The following is a 26687-nucleotide window of genomic DNA, read 5'->3' as shown; positions in this document are numbered from 1 at the left end:
ATCTGATCTGTTAGTACAAGAATAAGTATTTGTAGGTAATAATTACGAGTAAGCGAATTTGTATGATGTTGCACAACGGTTCTTATAACATATTTGTTGGGTCAGGTACATATTGGATTGGGTCTAAGCTCACTTATCCCAGGTTATTAAACACGGCTCATTGTAGCCGCGATACTGAGACCACGAGTTCAGAAGGTGGGAGTTCTATTACTCCATTCACCTTGCAGCACCTAAATTTGGATTTCGATCTTAAATGTAAAGCTCGTTATGTAGGCATGTAACAGAGCTCTTTTAGGCTTTTAGCTACTAAAACTGCTTTTTGATACAACGTGAAATTATATATATTTATTTTGACACGGCTCATTGTAGCCGCGATACTGAGACCACGAGTTCAGAAGGTGGGAGTTCTATCACAAGAAGGTTGGGGTGAGGATCACTCCTGGGGGAGATGAGGAGGGACTAACCGTCCCTCCACTCCTTAATCCTCACCACAAGCAATTATATGACCCGTAGTTTTTGATTACTTCCAAACCACAAATGCTAACTTGAGAGCAAGCGGCCTTAATAATGTTACTGTCAACAGTAATACAGGTTTAATAAATAATGGTGTGATGTGCAGTAAGTTGCAACCAGAAACTTCTCACCATTGCAGGGAATATAATGATACAGAACTTATTCTATACTGGAGGGAAAATCAGGAACATAAACAAGGGTATAAACCAAGAGCATTGGTCGCCCCCTGTAAAAATAAGATACATTGGCCTATAGGCCCTCTATAACGGCTTTGCTCTACAAAAGCAGCCTCCAGTTTTGTAGCCTCGTGCCATTTGATAAAAAAAATAAAAAAAAACATTTACAGGTTCACTGTGCTTACATAATAAATTACACAATTTGGTACAAAAGAATCACTTGGAAATATAATGGAAATACCTAATAAATCCGTCATTGTGTGCTCTTTTCCAGGACTTCCTTCATTAGTTCCTTTGGGGCTGTATTTATAGGCAATACAGAAGTCAGCAAGGGCAGAAGAAACAGATAAGATGATCAGCAGAAACATAACAATAATGTTAATCAATCGAGTGGAATCAAAGCATTCATAAAGGGTGTTGCTTTAATATGGGATTGATATTTTGGTTAACTTTGCCAGAATCAATAATATAATCTTGCTTTCCCTCCCTCAAATAATCGTCAATGGAATAAGTTAAGAGAAGCAAGCATATCCAGTTATGAATCTTACCAGGCAAACCAGTGAACTTTTCATACTGTCTGAAGGCTTGATTAGCAAGCATTTCTGTTCCATATACAATAATGGCTCCTGATTCTTGAGCTTCTTTTAAGAGTCTGGATAATTTTGGTGTATAAACCGCATCAAAAACAAGAGCATAGTTCTTCAAAGCTTTCTGTGGAAGAACATACAGGAAAGGAACATAGTTCAAGTTGATGTTGAATCAAAACTGAGCATGAACAAATGTAAAATGTTCACATTACTGGAGAGCATGAGACAAAGCAATATTTATGTACAGCTATCCCAGCTTTCACATTGCTACTATATGAGGCATAACCACATTTACGTCAGATTTATAATGAGGATTGCCAATGCTGCAAATTTTTAAATAGGAAAAATAAGATAAATAAAAACAAACGACCTCCATGTCTCCTCCAAAACTGACTTATTGTTGAGGTTAATGTAAGAATTTACCAGGGTGGTACACAAAAGAAGATTTCAATATCATATCATACTCTTCCATCTGGTGATCCATATATTATAGTGATGAAGTTCCAAAACCACTCAGTTTACTATATTTCAGCTTTATGGTTAGAGATAAGTTGATTAACAATAAGAGATGAGTTTTTAAACAATAGGGCCGACTAAATTGATGATTGTTTTACTCCCTAAATGAGTAGTTTGTAGCATCCATATTGATGATTGTTTTACTCCCTAAATTAAATCCAGATATAGTAAACAATGGCTATACTTAAGGATAAGATTGGAGGAGGGCACCATCTAAAACAAATCAACTAAACTGTTAATAGTTGCATGATGCTCTTGATTATGATAAAAAGTCTACTGGTCATGGGCTGTGATACAACAAACTACTATGATAATCGCAGAAATCATTTTGTATCCTAGCAGCATAGACTACCATGATTCCCACAGAAATCAAATAAACAGGGAGGGGTTTTTGTATCCCAACAGCAGACTAAATAATTTACTGTTGAAACAATAAAAGTTCCAGCAGAGCATAGGTAGAAATTATTGCATTTAACAATACTTGAAAATAGCATATGTAATAAAATGTATATATGCATAAGAAAAAAAGAGAGGGCTGAACCTTAGAAATAGGTGTTTCGGCTATTTTTGGTTTCATTCCAACAGATGTAGTATTTACAAGAATCATCCCTTCTTCTGGAGCAAAGTCATCTAATTCATCAAGACTGATAGCTTTTCCTCCAACGTTACTAGCTAAATCCACAGCACTTGCTGATAGCAAACAATAAGAAAGCAGGAACCCCTTGTCAATATAGTCTAAAAGAAAATACAAAAAACAAAGGTTGTGATAGTTAAATGGCATTATTTCATCAGTGCAAGTGTGCAACACAAACAGAGAGCTTAGATTACCAGTAAAAAAAACCAGTGACAAAAAATTTATGAATTCCTTTCTTTTTCTGCAAGAGAGACGATGTCTAGTATCTTTAAGTCTCTAACCAAAGAATGGCATCAAAAGTATATTGTTTCCTCTACAAGTTTGAAGCCCACATACACATTAATTACATGCCTAGATTACCAGTAAACCACTGTGTTTACTGCAGTAAGAGTAACAATAAAAAAATTATGTAACTGAGTTTGTCAGCCAATGTAATGCATTAAGGAAAATATTTACCAAGTGTGCGATTCGCTATGACCACCTTAGCTCCTTTAGCTTTTCCACCATAGGCAAGTGCCTTTCCTGCACCACCAGCTCCAATAACAACAAAAACTTTATCTGCCAAGGGTGATCTTGGTGCAATACTTCCACCTTCTAGACTTGCAAAAGGAACAATTTTGTTATATGATAGCGTGAGGAAAGTATTTAAGGGGATACATATAAAGTAACTGATTAACAAACCTTGTAATCCTTCTTCAATAGCTTCAATAGCTCCCACATAATCAAAATTGTAACCTGCCAATTTCCCATCGCTTGGTCTTTTGACCAAGCAATTTACGGCTTCAATTGCCTATAGAATTTGAGGAAATCAGTTTCAACCAATAAACCATTAATTTTTTTCTTTTAAGCGACAAGCATGGAGTGTAAAGACAAAATACTACGGTTCTGTTCTCTTCACCTATTTTCACTTACTTTAGCTTTAATAAGTTCAAATTAGTTATGATAAAATAAGAGTTAATAAATTCAGATTAACGTGATAAGATAAGAACTAATAATAATTTTATACTCCATATTCCCTCTGTTTTGCTGATTGTTACTCAATTATTGTAGCAACGCTTACCAAGGAAAAGTGAAAAATGGAGACCATGCACGTGCGTACATTTGCTTTAAAGAGGAGAGAGATGGAGAGTAAGGGATTTATTAAATAAAACTGGGTCCACAAAGTGGGGTTGTAGGTGATTAAAAAATGAATAAAAGATTGCCATAAAAGGAATAAAGTAAAAGTGGGTAGAGCTTTAAGAAAAGGTTGAAAATGGAAAGTAACACTTAGGAAAACGAAGGAAGTATAAGATAAGATTATATAAGGGCAATAAGATAAGATAAAATAAGATTAGGGTTGATAAATTCAGATAAAATAATACAAGGGTTATTTAGTTCAAATAAAATAAGTTCAGGATTAATAAAATAAGATAAGATAAAATGAGTGAAACTTAGGTGGAGAGAACACAGCCTAGTGCCTACAACCCTACACCAAATCAGATTTTGAAATGATGAATCTATGTAGCCCCTCACCTATATTTAGTATTTACCCTCCCTAGAATAAAAATTGTAACTTAGTAGATCATAAAATAGCCAGACAATTGCACACTGACAACCAGATAGACACTAAAGAGGTAAGGACATGAGAAGAGGAAAGGAGAAGCTCGTCCACTCTGAAGCTCTTAAAGTTTCCAAGCAACGACCATGGAAGTTCTAGTACGAACAGAATTTATTCACAAAATCAAAGCAAAAGAGGCTTGGTATACCTTGGCTATGGGATCAACCTCTTCAGAGCACTCAAGTGCAGCCATCTTATGAGGTATTGTGACACTGCACAATATGCATCATTGGATGAAAATGTAGCATAGTATGATACAACAAAAGAACTTTGTTTATTTGTTATCTAGAAAATGTAGTGATTCATTAAATATGCCATTTCTAATTGCAAAAGGATGACATAATGTCATAAGTCAATTAAATGACCAACTTTACATTGTCTAGTGTTGACATCAGCCACGTCACAAATTATCACAAATGGTGTGCAGAGATATGATTTATTTTTAGAGTTCATAGTCAAGTTAATTAGAAAATCTCGTAAGAATTTTATGGGAAATAGACATCTACAAATTAGCTTTCCCAAGGGTACATGAGATGTGGGGTTAGGAGTTTTGGAACTTACATAAACTATGATAGTAGTCAATGAGTAATTTGAAAGGTAGTGGTACCTGTATCCAACAAAATCAGTAGACGAATAGGTCTTCAAAAAGTTAGGTAAACTGTCTACCAACAGAGGCAAATAGATTCCATCGAAGCCAACAGACTTAAATGCTGCGTTAAACATATGCGGACTCTTACTATGGCCAACAGGATTTCCAATGACTCCAAATACTTTAGTATCAGGCCCTATACGTCTGAAATTATACAAATCCAAGAGGTCTTTTATAGTAGGTTGGCCAGGAGCTGAAATTGCTCCTTCCTCAAGGGTACCAAAAGTAAGATATCCACCAAATTTGGCACAAAGTATCCTTGACATCAATCCTTTCTCGCGCATAACAAGTCCGATCATTGGAACCTGTAAATGTAAAGGTAAAATTCAATCAAACACTCAACAGGATAATAAAAATCAAATATATGAAAATCGAACTTAAGGCATCATGTTAAAAGATGTAAGTAGGACCAGTGTTCTCCTTCCTAATTATATGATAGATATTACATAAATAATCTGCTCTTTGTAACACACCTGAGAATGTGTTAGTACTTGAAGAATACGTGCACAATCTGTAATATCTGTAGCGGTTGTTGCAATCTTTACAATGTCAGCTCCAGTTGCTTGTATCCTTGATACAAGATTTCCTATCTCTTCAACTGATGGTGTGCTTTGATAGTTATGAGAGGAAACAATAATTGCGGTTCTTGTAGGCTTTTTTCCACCAAAAGAGTCAAAGAACTCATCTACTACCTACAAGGGGAAAATAATGAGACAATTTTTCTTTAGAAAGAATTCTTTACAAGCTTGATTTTCAAAAATTCAAAGTCCATCATCTAAATACAAACAACATAGGGAAACAAATATCCCATGTAAATTAATGATATTCATAATTGTCATCCATGTGTAATAAAAAATCCTAAGATTCATTCTATTCAAATCCTATTGGTAATTGGTGAGACTTGATTCAAGAGCTAAAGGAACACGATAGCTCTTTGATAAACATTATTTTAAAATACCCTACTAATGAGTACTTCATAAGAATTATCAGCTTCTCTTCCATAAATATAGTGCCATACAGCACGTAAAGTCAGATAAAGTGTATAATTCCCTTTTCTTGCTTTATGTAAAGATAATCACAATATTAGAGATCCAAGAAATAAATTCATTCTATTTCTACATGTCCTTTTAGGTTTCAAATGTGTATCATGGTTCTCAATAGGGAAATACAAATCAATAAATAAATAAATAAATATAAATACATTGACCTTGTAATGTCCTTAGTTCCTTACCTTATTTTAGGAACTTACTACCTCCAATTTTTTTTTTTTTTTTCTTTTCAATCTACAAACTTTGCCTATTTGCATTATTCACATACTCATCCTAACCAATGTTTGTAATTTATACGTAAAGAATACATATTTAAGTAATATCTTGTTAAATTAGTCTCGATTTATATTTTCAAAGTATCAAGTTTTTATAAATTTTTCTTATATATAATCAAATATACTAATGGTCAAAGTTGTGAGATGGCAACTTGCGAACCATGAAAGTTAAAACAATGGAAAAAATTAGCCAGAGTTTTATTTAATCTTATTAGAAACAAACCATACTAAGCCACAAAGATCCAAATTAGGTCATATCTACTTATTATTGTTTACTTGGTACAGATTTATTTAATAGTGTATTAGTAAAATCTATAACTAATACTAAAGTAGAAACCACTAACATCATTCCCTTCCGAAATTGTACACATGTCATGCTCTCATAAAAAAATTTTCCGCCTAAATGTATTGATGACATCATTTTATTGATTTTATTTTCTTTTGTGCTAAATTCATCCATCTATTATGCCTAGAAAATACTATGAAGTATTAGATATTTACCAATCTAAAATTAAGGACTATTCCCATTCCCCCCAATTATTGAAACTAGACTGCTTTTCTTCTTCCTCAATTGTGTTGTTTTGTCGCCTTTTTTTTTAATTTTTTATGCTTCCATCATTATTTCAATATTTAAATTTTCGTTTATTTTTTAATGTGTGCAGTTATTGATTCTTTTATTTTATAATTTTGATTAATACTCAATGCAATACAATTGTTTTATTTTTAAAAGTATTTCAATTAATTGTAAGAAATTGTGATGCTTTTAAATTTGTAATTATTAATCAATTTGTGATCTTTTTGTTAAACCGCACATCGTACGGGAGCTAAACTAGTTAGATATGAAAAATACACATAGAGACAAACCTATAAAGACCCCACATGATAATGCTTTTCTCAGAAATTAGAGCCAAAATATGGTTTAAGTTTAGTCAAACCAAACCACATCAGAAACAACACCTTATTTAGGTAAAAACTGAAATGATAATGGCCAAATGGGGAGTACATAATTTATGGGGCAGATGGCATCATCTATCTAAAACATTGTTGTTCATCTTTATCCTTGTATCCTAGCCAAAGATGCTCAAGTCTCTTACATTATCTTTAAGACTAGAGCAATGAGGTATATAAAGTACTAAGTATGCAACTCTGTTGTTCATATATAAACATCTTTTACGTTTTGTTGCTTTCAATTACTCAAATCAGCTAAACATACCTCCCACATCAACATGTCAACAACATGAAAACTTATATAATACAAATTTAGATCTACAATAAACAAAAGACAAAGGATAGTATAACCTTAAGCTCGACATCTATATAGTCAGCTCCTAGTTCCATGGCTCTGTACAATGCACTCCTTCGATTGCTTTCATCACCGTCATACTGACCACCTTCCCATGTAGGTCTATAAACCATATGAACACTCATAAATGTTTATGAAAATGTAGTTTATATTTTATTAATTGGTTTATGATTCCATATTCAAGAAAACAAAAAAAGAAAAGCACACTACACATCCAAACACAATGTAATTAAATTAGAACTAGTTATTTCACGTCGCTTTAATGAAATTGTCAAAGGCATATAGGCTGAATAAAGGATAGCATCTGTCTCATCTAAGCATGCATCTTCACCACTCTATTGAAACGATTAGTTTGCAAACTCCATAATAATTGGCATGGCAGGTTTCATTTATGAAAATAAAGGTAGAGATCCTACATAGATTGCACATACACACCATCAAAGACTTAACCAACAATAATCAATTATCAGTATTCACCAAATGTAAATAATTATCTCTCCCTAATTCAAGAATGACATCCTTTGACAATCCAAACTTTACAAGATTGCATATCGGGTATGCCTTCCCTCCCTAAAGCTTGCACATACATATCATCAAAGACTTAACCAACCATAATCAATTATCACTATTCGCCGAATGTAAATAATTATCCCTCTCTAATTCAAGAATGACATTCTTTGACAATCCTAACTTTACAAGATTGCATATTGGGAATGCCTCCCCTCCCCAAAGCATCATCTCACTTTGTATATCTCTACTCTCAAGCACTATATTACTGGCAGGGTATAAAAAAACTCACCTAGGTGCTATGCAAATGGGGGTACATTGCTTTAATTAAGCTAGGCGAAGTGCATTTAAAGAGGTGCAATTGAGGCACACATCTTTCATTATTATACCAATTTTTTTTAATTGCCTCTGCACCAAGTCCTCCATCTCCTCCTCCTTAGTGCACCTTGAACTCTTTTTATGCATTGAACACTATTACGAAGGGGTTTAGAACATTTGACAATGGTTCGTTGAAGTCTGGGAAAATACTCTTTGGATCCCTTAAATCATCTCATCTTTGAAATTCAGTCCAAGTAGCGCTTACCTCATTGGTTTTGGTTTGCATAAGGACATGAAAGTTAAAAAAAACATAGCGTATCCCAAACTTCTACAATGAAGCCTTGATGATTGTAATAGACTAACATTAGGAAGGGCAATTTGGGAAGTCTAATACTTTTAGGTTAGTAGTCCTTGGCCTTGGTATAAATAGGGGATAGTATATGCAGTAGGACATTATGTGAATTGTGAGGAAAATATGTTGAGAGAATGGTAACCTCAAGTTACTAGGAGAATGATAACCTAAAGTTATCAAGAGAGTAATAGCTTAAAGCTATTAATCTATCACTTTTGTATGAGATTCTGCCATTACTAATCGAAATTCCAAACTTTCATCTTAAACCAGAAAATCAGTCTACAACAATGATGCTAAAAATGAGCTTTAATGCACTTAATTACATTCTTTTCCCAAAATCAAAGTTTTGTTTATTGGATTTTGGTTCCCTTCGTTTCAGGAAAATGAAATTTATCATGCTGCCTTTTTTGTTTCATTCTCCTCGTTAACCTTTTGACCAGTGCTCTTTCTTGGACTTCATTTTGCAGGACAATAAAAGCAATCTGGAAGCACAAATAGATGCATTATTGAATGTTGAAAAGCAAATGAGACTTGCTGGAGATGTTGCTGGAACTAGAAAAGTTGCGTGTGACATTCTCCAGTTATGCTTTGAAGCTAAAGCCTGGAAAACCTTGAATGGTCAGATTGTTGTTCTGTCAAAGCGCCGAGGCCAGCTCAAGCAGGTACACGTTGGTAATTTTGATGTTATGGTGCACTCATAATGATGAGGATCATTTTTCTAGCTGTTAGCTTAATGTATATTATACTTCAGTGAATTTTATCATGATTGAAGCAGCTGCGGTTACGTAAATCTGTCAATCTGTGCTTTAAATGAGCAATGCAGTGAGTCAGACAGACTTAAATGGTATTAGGTCATCACCACTGTATGCCTAGCTTGGTTTGGAGTAATGACTTGTTTCTATTGTGCTTATGTTGATATTCTTGGAATTTTTAAGGAAATTGAGTAATTTGTTTGGATTAATAATCCATATTATGGTTCAGGGTTCCCCAGACAGAAATCAAACAGCACAATTGTTTTGTAATCTTGGAGTCATCATTCCTTCATGAAGCATTTAATCAGGAGGTTCCTTTATTTATAGGCCGTGACAGCGATGGTGCAGCAAGCTATGGGTTACATTGGTCAAACACCTGATCTTGATACTCGTACAGAGCTCATTAAAGCATTGAATAGTGTATCTGCTGGGAAGGTAACCAGATATTATTGTGTTGAGCTTGTCTTTTGTTAGATTATGCTTCATACATTTCATGTCTTATATTATGTTTGTTACAGATATATGTTGAAATAGAAAGGGCATGGTTGATCAAGACCCTTGCTAATTTTAAGGAAGAACAAGGGCTTATCGACGAGGCTGCTGAATTGATGCAAGAGATAGCGATAAGTGTGGTTGCTTACATATATGATTACTTGTATTTCATAAAATATATTTTAGGACTACTCTGGTTTTTTGGTAAAAGTTGTGTAATTGATCATCATTACACATATTTGTGATACTGCAGGTTGAAACCTTTGGTGCAATGGCAAAAACCGAAAAGATTGTGTTTATTCTTGAGCAAGTATGTCCCATTTCTCGAGCTTTGTTGGTTCCATTATCTCTTCTCCTGGAAGTAATTGTTTACTGTTGGAGATAAATGTTTCTACTTTATTATTTTAGTCGTGTTTAACTGTTGATGATGAGTTAAAATTTGGAAAATTTTCTTTTTATCAGGTTTGCCTTTTCTTAGACCGTAAAGATTATGTTCGGGCTCAAATCCTTTCCAGAAAAATCAGTCCCAGAGTTTTTGATATTGATCCTTCAAAAGAAAAGAAAAAACCTAAGTAAGGTGATGCCATTGTAGAAGAGGCCCCTGCTAATATTCCATCGTTGCCAGAATTGAAGCGCATCTATTAAGAATTGACGATTCGGTGAGTTCAAAATTTTTTTTTTCACGGAGTGCTTAGTTCTGTTCTTGCTAGAATATCTGTGGGGTTAGAATATTGGTTTCATTTCTAACTAAGTAGGTTTTGCCAGGTACCATGACTTTTTTTTTTTTTTTTTTTTTTTGTATTTTGTTTTGTTTTGTTTTAAATACTGCAAATAGTCAATATAATGTAGTTTTTTTCTTGAAATTTTGAGCTTGGAAAATTTCTGCACGTGCCCTTATTTCTTTTGTTGATATATGGAGATTCTTTCACACTCTTAGAGAGACTAAGGAGGTAGAGAGAAACGACTAATGGCATTATTGGAGGCAAAGTAAGTATAAACTTCAAGGGGTAAAATTTACGGGGGGACTTTCTAGGCTAATAATCCAGGGAAAATTCTCTAATTCTGTTAGTTTGGTGGACAGCCATAGATTACTTTTATCCCCTCTGTTCTCATTCTATCACTGCTCACCACATTAGCATCGTAACTTTACCAACCGATTCCATGTCCAGTTGCTTATTTTTGTCTCCCTCTGTTCTCTACATCTCCTTGACCATTATCCTTTCTGAAATCCAAATTCACTTACACGATCTCCAACTTTCTTACACCCTTAGACATCTTAGAAACAAAAGTTTAGATAGGGCTTGCATCCTTTGGAGACTGTTCTAGAATCTTGTTGCCGGTGACAGCACTTTTGGTGTCAAAATTGTTGAAAACTATTTGAATTGCTTTGGGAGATTGCTTCTAGTGGAAGTGAGACGCTGGATTGAGAGGAAGCAGTGTTGTTGGAATCTTGGGAAGGGCGGAGATTGATGGGTAAGGAGGATGGAGGGAGTGGAAAGGAGAACAATTTCTAGGTGGGAGGTACGGAAAATATTTCCTTCCATATAAGTGAATTGATAACAATCCTTAATTTTATTTCTCAGTCATGCATCCGAAATCACCCAAAATATTACCCCTTGGCATAATCCATCATAACACAACTATCACCTTTACTCTTCATAGGAAGAGAACCCCTTATTTAAATCCAGCTTAGATGAATATCTTATATTGTAATGGGTTGTGGAATATACTGAAATATGCAACCCATTATACAATACTCTTAAAGAGTCATATATATAATTTATGCTTCATGAATTATATATATAATTCAGAACAAAATTCTCACTACAATATACAATACTCTAATTGTCATCAGAACAAAATTCTCACTACCCAAATCTTAAAGCATCATATATATAACCCATGCTTCATGAACCAACCTAACCAACTAAAACAGAATTACATAACGCCCAAATTCATACTTTAAATATTAAAATTCAAGCCAAGTTTTCTAAAAATTTCACTCAATAGTCGTCACGAAATCGAAGATACACCCAGACAAAAGATTTAAAATTACCTGAAAGTGATCAGAGTAGGCAAAGAACTGTTTTCAATCAAAAGCTGAAGATCATGATCTGGGTTGAAATTCTTCAAAAAATCTAATCGAAGCTCAACCAAATCAGCCCCTTGTTCCTTAGCTTTGTTAACTTGAACCAACATTTGATCCGGGGTATCATTCATAATGGGTACACATATCAATGTCGGATTTCTTCCAATGTATTCCCCCATTTGAAGATTCAAGATTTCTAAGTGAAACCCAGAAAAACAATTATCAGCATTTTATACTCAATAATCTACCTTAGAAGAACCTAAATTGAATATACTGAAGATATAATAAACGATTAACACTTGATATTCGGTGATTAATTAAAGATAACATCTTTACCTCGGAAGCTGCTACAATGGAGGAAATTGAAAAAGGTGAAATCTTTTTGGATTGTGAAATTTTTGGTGTATGAGGATTGAGGACTATGAGGTTAGGTGAAGGTGAATAAGGGAGGTTAGGTGCCGTACTGCCGTTTTCTATACAAAAATCTAGTGGAAATAGAATAGTGGATGTGTTTGGTGGGGAAGTGAAAATTCTAACCGTAATCAGCCAGGGGAAGGGAGGGAGTGTGTCGGCCGGCGATTAGGGAATAATATGGGCGGCGAAGGGGAGGGGAAGGAGTTGCTGACCGGTGATGTCCTGGTGTTTGTGGCTTTGTGCTAGTGGTTTTTTTTTTTTAATTTTGGGAACTTTAGTTATGGTTAAGAGAGTAGTTATTGTATCAATTGTCTGTTGGTGTAGTGGTTATTGGGACTACACTTGGTAGGAAGGACCCGTGTTCGATCCCCCTCAACAACAATTAGGAGGGAATTGGAACCTAACCACCTAAAATTAATTCCGAATTCGGATTAGCCTAAAGTCATGGACTCATGGTTATGATCATGGTATTTTTAAAATTCCAATAGTTATTATTGGTGTTATTGTTATTTATTTAATTTTTTTTTAAGAGAAAGTAATTATATTGTTTTTTTTTTGAAAAAATTATAGTGTTTTTTTTTTACATAAACTTGAATAATTATTATTAGATTTGTTATTATTGTTATTTACTTATTATTATTAATTATTATTATTATTGTTGTTGTTGTCGTCGTCGTCGTCATGGACTCATGGTTATGGTTATGGTTATGGTTATGGACATGGTATTTTTAAAATTCCAATAGTTATTATTGGTGTTATTGTTATTTATTTAATTTTTTTTAAAGAGAAAGTAATTATATTGTTCTTTTTTGAAAAAATTATAGTGTTTTTTTTTTTTACATAAGCTTGAATAATTATTATTAGATTTGTTATTATTATTGATGTTATTATTGTTATTTACTTATTATTATTAATTATTATTGTTGTTGTTGTTGTCGTCGTCATGGACTCATGGTTATGGTTATGGTCATGGTATTTTTAAAATTTCAATAGTTATTATTGGTGTTATTGTTATTTATTAATTTTTTTTAAGAGAAAGTAATTATATTGTTTTTTTTTTTTGAAAAAATTATAGTGTTTTTTATTTTACATAAGCTTGAATAATTATTATTAGATTTGTTATTATTATTATTGATGTTATTATTGTTATTTACTTATTATTATTAATTATTATTATTGTTGTTGTTGTTGTCATGGACTCATGGTTATGGTTATGGTCATGGTATTTTTAAAATTTCAATAGTTATTATTGGTGTTATTGTTATTTATTTAATTTTTTTTTTAAGAGAAAGTAATTATATTGTTTTTTTTTTTTGAAAAAATTATTGTGTTTTTTTTTACATAAGCTTGAATAATTATTATTAGATTTGTTATTATTATTGATGTTATTATTGTTATTTACTTATTTCTTTCGGAAGAAAGTTGATGTAATTATTATTATTATTATTATTATTATTGAAGAAAGTTGATACTGTTGTTATTAAAATTAGTGTTTTTTTTTTACATGAACTTATTTAATATGGATATTATGTTCAAAATTGATTAGCAAAGCTTTTGGGATAACTAATAAACTTCAATTTAAATTATTTATCAAAATTTTATACATTTTATTGTTTAGATAATGGTTTAGTAATAAGAATTGTAATTATATGTTAATACTTTACCCTATAATTGTAATTAGTGACTAACATAAATGATACTTTATAATGTTTTTTTGAAGTAACTAATATTATCATTAGGGGTTTAATCGAGATGAGCAACTCGAGGTCAACTTGGACAACGCTTGGTCAAAACTTGACTTAAGTTGTCTCGACTCAAACTGTTAATCTTAATGAGCATGAGTTGAGTAAGTTATAACTCGACTCAATAAGTTCGTGAATAGCTCACTAATTTTATTATTTATTATGAAAATAAAAAATCATATCAAATAATTTTGTATTTCTTTAGAGAGAAGTTATTAATTAGTACTTATGTTAGTTATGTACATGAGTCACCCCATTTTAAGTTCAAAGAGAAATTTAAATGGTGATGAAATACTTTGTACAAAGTATGCAATATTGATTAAGATTAACCTAATGAAATAATATAATGAGAAGATGAGATAGAAAAATCTAGTGAAATAATGTAATAAGAAGATGAGATAGAAAAATAAAGGATATTAACATCTAAAATTGATTAGCAAAGCGTTTGGGATAAGTGGATAACTATCAACTTAATTAAAATAATTTTATACATTTTATTGTTTAGATAATAATTATCTAGTAAGCATTCATGTTACGTTAATACTTTATTCAAGCAAAATGTTAATTAACTAATGACTAACATTACAAATACATACTTTAGAAAAAATTTAAAGCAACTAATATTATTACTAAGGGTGCTAATTGAGTTGAGCATCTTTTGATTGACAAATCGGCTCGGTCAACATTCGATCAAAACTCGACTCGAGTTGTTTCGACTCGTCGTAACCTTTACAAGAACTAGTCGAGCAATTTATAACTTGGCTCGATAAGCTCGTGAGAACCTCCATAACTATTTTGATTAATTGTGAAAAAAGAGGCATATATAATTAAAAAACAATGTGGTACCTTTATAGAGAGAAGCTATTACTTATGTCCACAACGAACAAATTTTAAATTTTGAGTGAAATAATTATAGATGATGAAATATTTTTGTATAAGGTAGACAAGAATGATTAAGGTTGAAAAATAAAACAATGTAATGGGAAAAAAGAGGAAGAAAAAACTATTAACATATAGTAATTTTGTTGAGCAAAAAGATTTGCAAAATTCCCACATTAAAAGGAAATAGAGAGTATTGACATGGGGAGGTTATAAAATGAGAAACTTAACCTCTCTTTTAATAGTATGAATAATTTAGCTTTTATTTAAGGCTTGAGTTATTTAAATATTGGCTATATTTAATAAGTTTGGCCCCAAGTTTGTTTGGGCTTTAACTTAAGACATTATCAAGTCTTTTTTATTTTAGCTATATATCAATTTACGAAAATACCTAGTTTTATTTGTAATTACCAAGATTGTGGATGGACATTACCTAAATCTAGTTTTCATGGTAATTGCCAAGATAGTGGTTGGACATTACCTAAACCCAGTTTTCTTTGTCTAAACCCAACTCCTGTTGCCTAAATCTAGTTTTCACGACCTTTCGTTTGTCTAAGGCTGAAACATTTGAGGTTTTTGTTTCTTTGCAAAATAATTGAAAATATTAATAATACTTTAATTATTAATATGTCATGGTCGAAGCATTGTCTCAATGATATTCAACTCTTGCTTAAAACTCTACATTGTGTAGTCAATCTAGGCTTTGATTTTCCGTGAGCACACTTTTTCAATTTTTGAAACGCATCCTCAACCCTTTTTTCGTTCTGAAATGCCTGAATAAACGATTTTTTTTTTTTTGTAGGAATGCTAATGGCATCATTACTAATACTTAATATCTTTTTACCGTAACTAATATTATTACTACGGGTTTTAATCGAGTTGTGTCAATCGAGATGGACCCGGTTAATGCTCCATTAATACTTGACTCGAGTTATTTTAATATGGGATGTAATTATTGATTTTGAGCCCAAGTTAATTTTGGCCTTAAAGTCAACTTTAGTTGTCTGATCTGGACTTAATGCCAAACTACGAAAAAGCCCAGTTTTGATGTAATTACCAAGATTATTGACGGTAATTACCAAGTTATGAAAAAGTCTGATTTGGATGGTAATTATCAAGATTGTGGTTGAACATTCTCCCATGGCACATTCTTGGTAATGTCCAACCCCAATCTTGGTAATTACCATGAATACAGGGTTTAGGTAATGTCCAACCACAACATAGGTAATTACTAATAAGACAGGGTTTAGATATTGTCCAACCACAATCTTGGTAGTTATCAAGCTACTCATGAGCTTATCGAGTCAAGTTTGACGGAACATTGACCGAGCTGTTCTCGACTTACACAACTCGATTAAAACCCCTAGTAATAATATTAGTTGTGGTGTAAAGATATTAAGTATTAGTAATGATAGTCATTAGTTCGCTCAACGAGGTGAGGATAGTAATGATAGTCATTGCTAATGATATTAAGTATTAGTAATGGTAAAAAAATTAACGAGGTGAGTTACTTAAAGCTTGCTAAACTTGTGCCCATTGGTTACGACTTTGAAACGAGACAACTCAAGTTGTTATTATTAGCTATTATTATAATTATTATTATTGTTCTTGTTGTTGTTATATTATTATTGTTGTTATTACTATTATTATTATTTTTATTAGTGTCATTATTATTATTATTATTGTTGTTGTTGTTATTAATAATATTATGTAATACCCCATATTTTTATACGTATTTTATTTAAAATAAGTATTTTGGGGGGTATATAAATAATTTGAAATGAATTATTTATGATGTTTTAATTATTTATTTTAAACAAGTTTGGAAATATTTTATAAAAGGAAAGTTTTATTTAATTAATTATTTTATTAAGTTGGAATATAATTTAGGAAAGTTTTATTTTAATAAAGTTTGATTAGGAAAGGGATTAGGAAGAGTAAAAAGGAAAAGTTTAGATAAGAAGGGTTTCTAGTGAAAGGGGTATAAATATTCAACACTTGGGCAAATTAAACTTTGCCCAGAGTGGAGAAAACCCAAGGTAAACTTTCTCTCCCTTCTCCTTTTATTTTTTCTCTCTTTTTCTTTCTTTTTCCCCTTCCCCTTTTTCGGATCACCACCGCCGGCCACCACCACCACCGGTGGGCCGCCGGCCACCACCAGTGGGCCGCCGGCCACCACCAGTGCCAGCCGATAGTAGCGGCGGCGCCACCAGCAGGCTAGCAGCAGCCGGCTGTGGTGCCGGCCTACTGTCCGGCCACCCCTATTCTCGAAAAAAAATAATTAAATCTTTTGTTTTTATTTTTGTTTAACTTCTAGATCTAATTATAAATTAAGGGTTTTGTGTTAATTTTATGATGATTGATATTATATATGGTGCAAATTAATTTTCATATTTCAATTCTATTTAAAAAGCCCCAATTTTGAAACCCTAGATTCATAAATAATTGATTATTGAAGGATTATGATTTAGGGTGGTTTAAACCTTTAATTTAAGGGTTTTAAAACATAATTACAGCAAGTTTTTATTAATATATATTGCTGGAATTTTTGGTAGAATGCTAAAAATCAAGTTTCTTTAAAGAATTTTAATTACCCATTAATTGGGATTAAAGTATGAGGTTTTAAATAAAATTTCAGCTTGTTTTAATTAAATTATGAGTGGTTTAATAAGAGTATATATTGCTAGAAATTTGTGTAGAGTGGATTTTAATGCTCTATTATGATTTTAATTTGTAGGAGACTTTGAAGTGAGTGATTTCTATTAGTCGTGGCGATATTAAGATCGTATTCAAGGTACGTTCGCGTACTTAGCATATTTTTGATGATATAGTGGCATGCTAGATGTAATTAATTAATTCCAAGTAATATCATGCTAGACTATGATTGGAAATTGTGATTGGGTTGTTACTGATGATTGAATTATAAAGCATGATTTATTTGTGATGGATTATTGATTTGGAAATAATCGTTTGGAATGTTGAATATGAACCACGCTTTTATTTATGGTATGATAGAAAGCATGTTTAATTAAACTAATGTTTAATTTGGTTTGGAATATTAAAAGGGAATTTTATTATGGTTCATATAATTTTTATTGATGCTATAAGCATGATGAAAGGAGCTATGTAAGTGTCTATGTACACGAGGAATAAATTATATTTTGGTGTCTTAGTGCACTTAAGGTGTTTTTAACACCGAGGGATAGGAATTTTGGCGCATTACGCGTTTAAGGTGTCTTTGACACTGAGGTAGATTTAAAAAGGGTTCAACATTAAATATTATGCGGTCACTAATTATTCAAGAATTAAATTGGAATGTTTAATTGTTTGAATAATTATTATGATTGTATGATTATGGTTTGAGAGTCATCACCAAGTTTAACAATATGTAAATAACATAAAGTGAAAGTAAATTACGCACCAAAACTCTTGGAACGTGTACACCTTGAGTATGAACATATGAGGGGAGTTATGGGGTTTTATATTTAACCATAATTTCTACTTGGAGTACAGGACGCTGTATTTTCCTTTTATCATTATGCGCAGGATTTCCGCCACTTACGAGTGGTTCTTTTATACTGGCACTGTTAGCTCCTGTGTTAGTACCCCTTTATTGGGGCAGGTTTGGGGGGAAACCCGTTCGATGCGTAATCAAAACTAAATAAATTATTTAGTTACTTAATTGAGAAGTTTTGTTGTATGTTGTGTGTTTGAAAACAGGTGCAAAAAGGTAAGTTGTGTGTTGATAGGTAAAAGCATGTTAGTGTGTTTAACTACCCTTATGTACTCAGCTTTGCTGATTGTGTGTTTGTGTGTTTGTTGACCTTGTCTTTACCTTGGCCCTATGATGACCCATTTTTAATGGAGAGTAGTGGAAACAAGTAGAGAGAAGCTTTTCAGGTGATGAAGCATATTCATGATGGGCATGAGTGAAGAGCGAATCATGCTAGTTTCTATAAGTTTATGATGTGTTATAGCTTTCATTATTTTATTATATTATGTTTGTGAGACTAACGCAAAGGTTTTGAATTGGTACGGTTTTGTTAAGGGCCTAAAATGGTTCTAAGTTGTAGGTTGACTTTGTTTTACTTTACTTTCTTTGGTTGACTTTTAAGTTGAGTCGTTTTGAATGTTTTTAAAAATAGTCTTTCGTTGTGTGTCTTTGATAGTTGTCTTAGCCGTTTTTACGGTGGCGGTAATGTCTTAGATTTTCCTATTTAAAGTCTTAAACAGGGCAAAACGGGTATTTTAAAAGAAAAGAATTTCTAGGGTGTTACATATTATTATTAAAATCTTCTATTATTATTATTATTATTATTATTATTATTATTATTATTATTATTATTATTATTTTGCTCAAAGCAAATCAATGTTAATAAATATATACTAATTAACTTGAGCAAATTGAGATTGATTTGGTCAAAACTCAACTTGAGTTTTCTTGTTTCAAACTCGTAACCTAGATGAGCACGAGATTGATTTGGTCAAAACTCAACGAGATTGATATGGGGAAGCTAATTTTGCATAAATATTGTTGTAAATTGGTGGACATTTTAGTGCAAATGAGTCAATCATTTTGGGACTAAAATTAGGCTAAAATGGTCGAAGTTTTGGGGACGGAGGAAGTAGTAACTAATTACAGCGTAAAATCCTCATCTAAAATATTTCTCTCTTCAACTTCCTTCCCAATTTAATCTCCAATTCAATTGGGTAATTTTTCTAGTTTCTCATTTTATTTGTTTCTGTTTTTTGTTCTTCAATTTAGTATACTCCGTATTTTATTTCTATACTGATTTCAGTGTTAAACATCAATTTTTTCGAAATTAAAATATCATACAAATTGTTCAATCTTTTATGAAGATTATAAGAACTACACAATTAATTCTGCTTAATTTGCTGATTGTTGGTTTGATTATTGATTTAATAACCATTATCTCATGATTCACATCGTCAAGAATTTCCTTGTTACAGTTTTTGATTCCCGATCTTCGACTAGCAAATCGCTACCGACGCCCACGAAATCAGCCCTACCATTGTTGTCGATCCACCACCACCACTGTACTTCCGTTATGTAGTACTTGATAAAGTCCACAATGTTTGTGGATTGGGGATGAAACGATCCTACATACTACATTTCTCCCACATCGACCAAATAACAAAGACTCCCAAGGAACAAGTGGTATAAGTTTGAAGCGGAACCTCAGCAAAAGAGGTAGGCTGGGCTCGACTGTAGTAAGCCCAAGCTGAGCTCGAAGCTCGTCGAGCCTGAAATATTGGGCTCAGCTCGAGGTCAAAACATTAGGACATGGGCTCGGCTTGACCCTTGAGCATTTAACACAGTTTCGATTTTCTAGTTCAAAAACTTTTACATACAACCGGTGTGCAGTAAAATACTAAACAACGGATTTTCGCACGTGTGAACAGTGTTTTTTTTTTTTTCCTTTTTCCAAAATAACGAACATCTCCTTCAAAACTCCTTCAGCAAGCAACAATGGAGGAGAGAGAAAACTCCAATTTTCCAGATTCAAAACTCCTTCACCAAGCAACCATGGAGGAGAGAGAAAACTCCAATTTTCGATCAACAATGCCGGAAACCTGCAGATCGTCCAATTACGAAAACCTAATGCGCGAATTTCTGCAATTACAAAGAGAAAATCAACCACCATTAACGCAACATCCAGAGAAAACATGGAGTTTCGACCTCAATCAAACATTCAGAGAAGGTGAAGCAGAGAATTTCGTTGATGATCTCGATCAGTTTAATGATGATAACATTCAAAACTCAAAAGTTCCAGAAATTCAAATACAAGGTAAAAATCTAAACAAATACTAACCTATTGTTTGTTTTTGCTTAAATTTTTGATTTAATTTTCAATAATTAATGCAGATATTGAAAATCAAGGTGTTTCAAATACATTAGACGATGAAGATCAAGTTATTCCGAACACATTAGATGAAGAAGGACAACCAGTAGATGAAGATGAAGGTAAAATTCTATAAATGTTACATATATTATGGAAAAAGTTACATATATTATGGCAAAAGTTACATATATTGTGAATAATTGCAAAACCATCACGCATAACAGACTATATGCATATTCTCACAATGCGAAGCAATGACATTTTCTTATTGAACTGAAAGGTAGAAAAATTCTTTTGAAAAGTCATTTGACTATATCAAAGGCCAAGATCATTTCAATCAGGCTTTTACCTAAGTGATGTTCACTGCTGCAATAAACTTCTTAAGAATATAGTATAAGAGAAATTCTGTTATGTTATCCCAAAATGTGGTCTAGGTGTGAAGCTAAACTTAAACATATGTTGTTTCTGAACGACAATCAATGAAATGCAAAGTATATGCCTTGCAGTAACATGAAATATATAAAACAAAAGGCCAAGATTTGAAAATTTTTCCCATTGCTAGCTCATGTTCTACTTCTAAGTCTGCCCCTACTTTTAAGTCTGCCATACAAAGGCCTGGAAGTTTGTGTTCTTCTATAAAATAATAAATCGACTAAAAGAACTCAGTACAATAAACAAGCCACCATTACAGCCACTGTCAACCAGTGGACAGGACTGAACCTCGTAGCTAAACACATTGATCCAAGATGCTGCCTTCAACCAACACAGATTAATCTAACAAGTGAATCAACTGAACATTAATCACTCAGCCTTGAACTTATTTTCTAGTAAACACCTTCTGTAGTTCTGTCATTGGATAAATCCTTGCATTTAGAAGTCTTCCTTAACAAATATTACATGCTAATGATGCTACTCTGATTTATATTATGCCTTCTCTCAAATGCAAGATCACTAACAGTGCTTAGATATAAAAGTCACATTACATTCAATTGCAACTCTATGGTTGACATTATTTTAGATTTTGAATCACTAGCATTGAGCAAGGTGGGCTGCAGAGTATTCATTCATGAATGTTACTAATATCTTTACAAATGTTACCTTTATTAATACAGAAGTTACTAATATCTCTTATTCTACTAATGCACAGATACAAATCCAAAACCAATAGATACCACTGGTTTAGATATGGAAGGATCATTAGTTGGAGTGGAAAGAGACACTTATCAAGAAATTTATGACTTGTACAGTCTACATGCTTCTGCAGTGGGATTTTCAATAAGAAAGCATACAACAAGGTACCGCTTACACACACGTATAGTCACAGAGAAATACTATGTGTGTTCTGCGGAAGGAAAAAGACATACTGCTGCAAAGAAGACAAATATGGTTCTAATGGTTGATGAAGATAACAAAGATTTAAAACAAAGAAAACCACGACAAGTCTCCATTACAAGAACTAACTGCAAGGCAAGCCTAAGAGCAAAAATGAATGATGATGGAAAATTTAAGGTGGTGTCACATGTGTTACAGCATAATCATGAACTAACAAGAAAGCAGTGGCATTATTTGCATCGATCTGAGAGAGAAGTAACAATAGAAAAGGCAGAAGCAATTAAAACAATGAAATCTGCTGGACTTTCAACAATGGACACATATAATTACATGTGTACAGAAGCTAATGGAGAAGAAAACTTGGGGCATAGTGTTGTAGATCACCTCAATTTCTTCTCAAGACTAAGAATGGAACAAATAGAGGCCGGAGATGCTCAGACATTAGTGAACATTCTGATCGAAGAACAAAAAGAAGATCCTAACTTCTATTTTAGAGTGAAATTCGACACAGAAGGTAGAATTTCCAACATTTTTTGGAGAGATGCAATGATGTTAGAGGATTACAAAATATACGGAGATGTTCTTGTATTTGATACAACATACAGAACAAATCAGTATAACCTTATATGTGCTCCTTTTGTTGGAATAGATAACCATTGGAAAAATTGGATGTTTGCATGTGCATTCATAGGCAATGAAAAAACAGAGTCGTTTGTGTGGTTGCTTGAAACCTTTAAAAATCTATGGAGAACAAAATTGCAACCTCCATATTCACTGACCAAGACCAGGCTATGGCTCTTGCAATTGAGCAGGTACTACTTTTTCTATTTGAATATCATATTCACTGCTTCAAGTCTCATTTTGAGTCATTTTTGTGTTCATAACTTTTATGAATATAAGTATCACTTATGTGAGTATAAATGTTACTTTTGTGAGTAAAAATATCATTGTAGTGAGAATAAGTGTTCAAGTTTAGTGACATATCACATTCTGAATGCAGGTATTGCCACACACAAGGCATATGCTATGCATATGGCACTTAGAACAAAATGCAATAACACGATTTGGAGCCCTTAAAAGAGATAATGAGTTCAAAAAAATATTCAACAAATGCTTGAAGGGATGTGTGACAGAAACAGAATTTGAAGAAAGATGGAAAGAAATGATACAAAAATTTGATTTGGTTAATCATGCATGGTACCAAAGGGTGTACGATCTAAAGGAAAAGTGGTGTCCAGCACTCAGTAAAGATTTCTTCTCGGCAGGAATTCTTTCATCACAAAGAAGTGAAAGTACGAACCATGCAGTAGGATTCAGAGTTAATAAATCAACAACACTGACAGAATTCTATGGCATCTTTGTAAGAACCATAAAAAGATGGAGAAGTGATGAGAAGTATAATGAGTTTACCTGCAGCAAATCAATAGCCTTTACTTCATTGCCACTATCCGGAATGCTAAAGCATGCTGCACAGGTACTTCTATATTCCTTTATTACATATATCTAAGACCTGAAAACAAACAACATAAGCAAATATAAAAATGATACATGCAAAAGAACATGACTGGTAGTAAGTTATTGCTCTAATGTACAGGTTTACACATTGTCTCTGTTTAGAGACTTCGAAGAGGAATTTGGATACTCAATGGCGACCACAGTCCAAATTCTAGGGAGAACTGAAGAAAACATTATTCTTTATGAAGTATCTCTAGAAGAAAAGCCATGGTCTTCCCAACACGTAAGTTACATACATGAGAGCCAAACTATATGGTGCACTTGCAAGAATTTTGAAGCTTCTGGTTGGCTATGCTATCACTGCCTCAGAATTTTACATCTACATTCTATTACAAGAATTCCAGAGAAGTACATTAGCAAAAGATGGACAAAGCTTGCAAAGTCTGAAGTATGGAATAGAATGGAAAAAAAGGATCCAAAACTCCCATATACACCATGGAGACATACAATGATGAGAAAATATTATAACTTAATCTTAAAGAGTTAATAAAATGAAAAGGCAAGAGCATTCATGGAGGAAAACTTCAAAAGCTGTATGAAAATGGTGGAAGACTTACTTGCGGCTGATGCTTTTACAGAGGAGGTTGCTGCAAGTGATGACAATTCTAATGTGGCAGAGAGTGCTCAGAGTAACAATAATACTACTGCTTCATCAACAAGTACAACCATACCCACTATATAAGACCCTAAGAGAGCTGTAACAAAGGGGAGAAGCAAGAGAGCAAAAGGAGCACTTGAAAAAGGGAAGAAATCAAAGCAAAAACCATTACCAGATCCAAATTCAGAGTTTGGATCGAAGACACCTAATGTGCGACTTTTTTGAACTTGTAGTGAGTTTGGATGAAACACAATTGCAAACTTTTTTGTAGTGAGTTTATTTTTGTTTTATGCTACTATTGACTTTCATACATAATTTTTTGTAGTGAGTTTATTTTTGTGATATGGAATTGCTCATGAATTATGAACATTTATATAATGTTACACTGATACTTGAAAAAGTAATGCATATACTCGCAAAAGTGATGCATATACTGGCAAAAGTGATGAATTTACTAACAAAAGTGACACTAACACTTATAAAAGTGATGCATTTACAGAAAAGTAACACTAATACTCGCAAAAGTAACAATAATACTCACAAAAGTGATGCATCTGCTCACGAAAGTGATACTTTTTACTCACAAAAGAAATATGTCACTCAAGGTTATTAAAATCGGGATTCTACTTTGAATCGGAAGGGCCTCTCAGAATCGAATCGTAAAATCGAATCGTAGAATCGTAAGATTCTACGGACATGCATAATCAAGACGTTATACCCAAATTTAATTGAAAATTTTTAAATTTTAAGTTTAAAGCCTAATTATTAATAGAAAATAGTTGTTTATCCACTAAACAACCAATAATTGACAATATATACTTATAAATAACGTTGTAGGCATGTCTTAAACTTATAATGTTTTCGCTAGTTAAGAGAAATATGTAGAATCGGGTAGAATCGTAAATCGAATCGTATGACATACAAAAGTGATATTTATATTCACAAAAGTGACAATAATAATCACAAAAGTGTCCGTTTTTAAAATGAATAAAATGGTAATATATATATATATATATATATATATATATATATATATATATATATATATATATATATATATATATATATGATAAAATTTAAATTTTCATTTAAATAAACAATATTTCTGTATGATGATATATGATACACTTATAAAATTATAATCAGAAATATAAATAAATAAAAATAAGAACAATAGATTACCAACATTTAATCATATATATATATATATATATATATATATATATATATAAAATAAAATTTGTACAAACATTTTGAAAATATTAACACTAGTTTAAGTGTCAATATTTATCACTAGTTTCAACTTCCAAAAGTAGTTAAGTAATGACAACTTCCAAAAGTAGTTAACTAATAACAACTTCCAAAATTAGCTAAAATTTAGAAGGAGTGTACTTCTGTGTAGCCTTTGTAGTCCGTTTTGCTTTCGGAGCAGTGTCAACAGCAGGAGCAGTTTCAGATTTCTTCTTTTTCTTCTCCGCTGCTGCAGCCTTCCTCCTTTCTTCAATTTCAGCAACATACGCAAGATCGCTCTTCTTCTCATTAAATTTTTCAACTTCTGCTAAGACTTCAGATCTTGATTCGTTCATGTCACATAACACAAGTTTCGCACAAATCTTAGCACGTAAAAATTTCCTCCCAGCAACCTCACAACAAGAAAATAAAAGGCGCATTAATATGTATAAAACATTAGCATAAACAATAACAAATGAATTAATTCAGATCAGTTTCAAGATCACTCACTGTTCTAAGTTCATCTACAGAAAACGATGTATCACCAACAAAATCTCCATATGACACATCATAAACACACCACAGTCATTATTATCAACCTTACTCTTCCGCCACACTAAATCGGCAATTTTGAACTTGTAAAAAGGGACTTTTTCACTCTTTGGATGATTTCTTCGTGCAAGAAAATCACCAAATTCAGAACACTGAAAAAAAACAGAATATTGAAAACAACAAAAAAATCAGATTAAAATAGAAATATGCTTTAAAATAGACAATAACATACCAGATAAAAAGTCAAATTTTGAAAATATGTAATCGTCTCATCACTCCAAATGATATTATCAACATAATGAACCAATTCATTGCCATGATCAATCACAAACAGCACATAATGTTCATCAACAAGAACAAGAAAATAAACCTGAAAAAATAGAACAAAAGTAAGCATAAAGCACAACCATCAAACAGTTAATATATATAAAAAATTAAGATATATACCAAGTTTGCACCAATAACATCACAACCAGAATTTTCATATGTAACCCATTCATCCCAAATTTCGTGCAAATCGGAGACAGCAGAACTAGCAGAACTATCTTCGTTCCCCTCCGATACATGCAAAAAAGCAAACTAAAAGGAAAAAATAAATCCTTAACTCTTATAAAAGTCCCAAAGCAACTTACTGTTGCACCAAAGTTGCTTCCAATTTTACTATTCATTAGGAACAGGGAAATGGCGCCTTTGCCCTTTGTCTCCCTTGCTGGAGCACCAAAATTCCAGGGGTAGGATTGTCCTTTCACTTT

The 26687-nt window shown here is 32.6% G+C and overlaps 1 protein-coding gene across 1 annotated transcript; it reads right to left on the bottom strand.

Annotated features, from left to right (window-relative positions):
• Window positions 1-697: 697 nt before the first annotated feature.
• On the bottom strand, window positions 698-12497 carry LOC145574646 (bifunctional 3-dehydroquinate dehydratase/shikimate dehydrogenase, chloroplastic-like). The gene is made up of 11 exons (XM_081632485.1): window positions 12146-12497; window positions 11777-12005; window positions 7296-7401; window positions 5146-5364; window positions 4631-4977; window positions 4172-4235; window positions 3108-3216; window positions 2883-3020; window positions 2334-2482; window positions 1238-1400; window positions 698-989 (listed from the first exon to the last, which is right to left on the bottom strand). Exons 2-11 carry the CDS (start codon window positions 11986-11988, stop codon window positions 943-945), a joined length of 1554 nt encoding a protein of 517 aa, XP_081488611.1. The 5' UTR covers window positions 11989-12005; window positions 12146-12497; the 3' UTR covers window positions 698-942.
• Between the last annotated feature and the right edge of the window lie 14190 nt (window positions 12498-26687).

The sequence above is a fragment of the Chenopodium album genome, chromosome 13 (genome assembly GCF_948465745.1).
Source record: "Chenopodium album chromosome 13, dcCheAlbu1.1, whole genome shotgun sequence".
In the NCBI taxonomy this organism is placed as follows: domain Eukaryota; kingdom Viridiplantae; phylum Streptophyta; class Magnoliopsida; order Caryophyllales; family Amaranthaceae; genus Chenopodium; species Chenopodium album.
This window is presented reverse-complemented; position numbering and strand designations above follow the sequence as displayed.

Bases quoted from the DNA above. Each gene is read 5' to 3' on its own strand.
- LOC145574646 (XM_081632485.1), bottom strand. From the start codon at position 11,988: ATGGGGGAATACATTGGAAGAAATCCGACATTGATATGTGTACCCATT. The intron at 3,217-4,171 runs GTATACCAAGCC...CAAATTCTATAG, and splicing joins AGGTTGATCCCATAGCCAAG to GCAATTGAAGCCGTAAATTG. The intron at 990-1,237 runs GTAAGATTCATA...CTATAAATACAG, and splicing joins AAAGTTCACTGGTTTGCCTG to CCCCAAAGGAACTAATGAAG.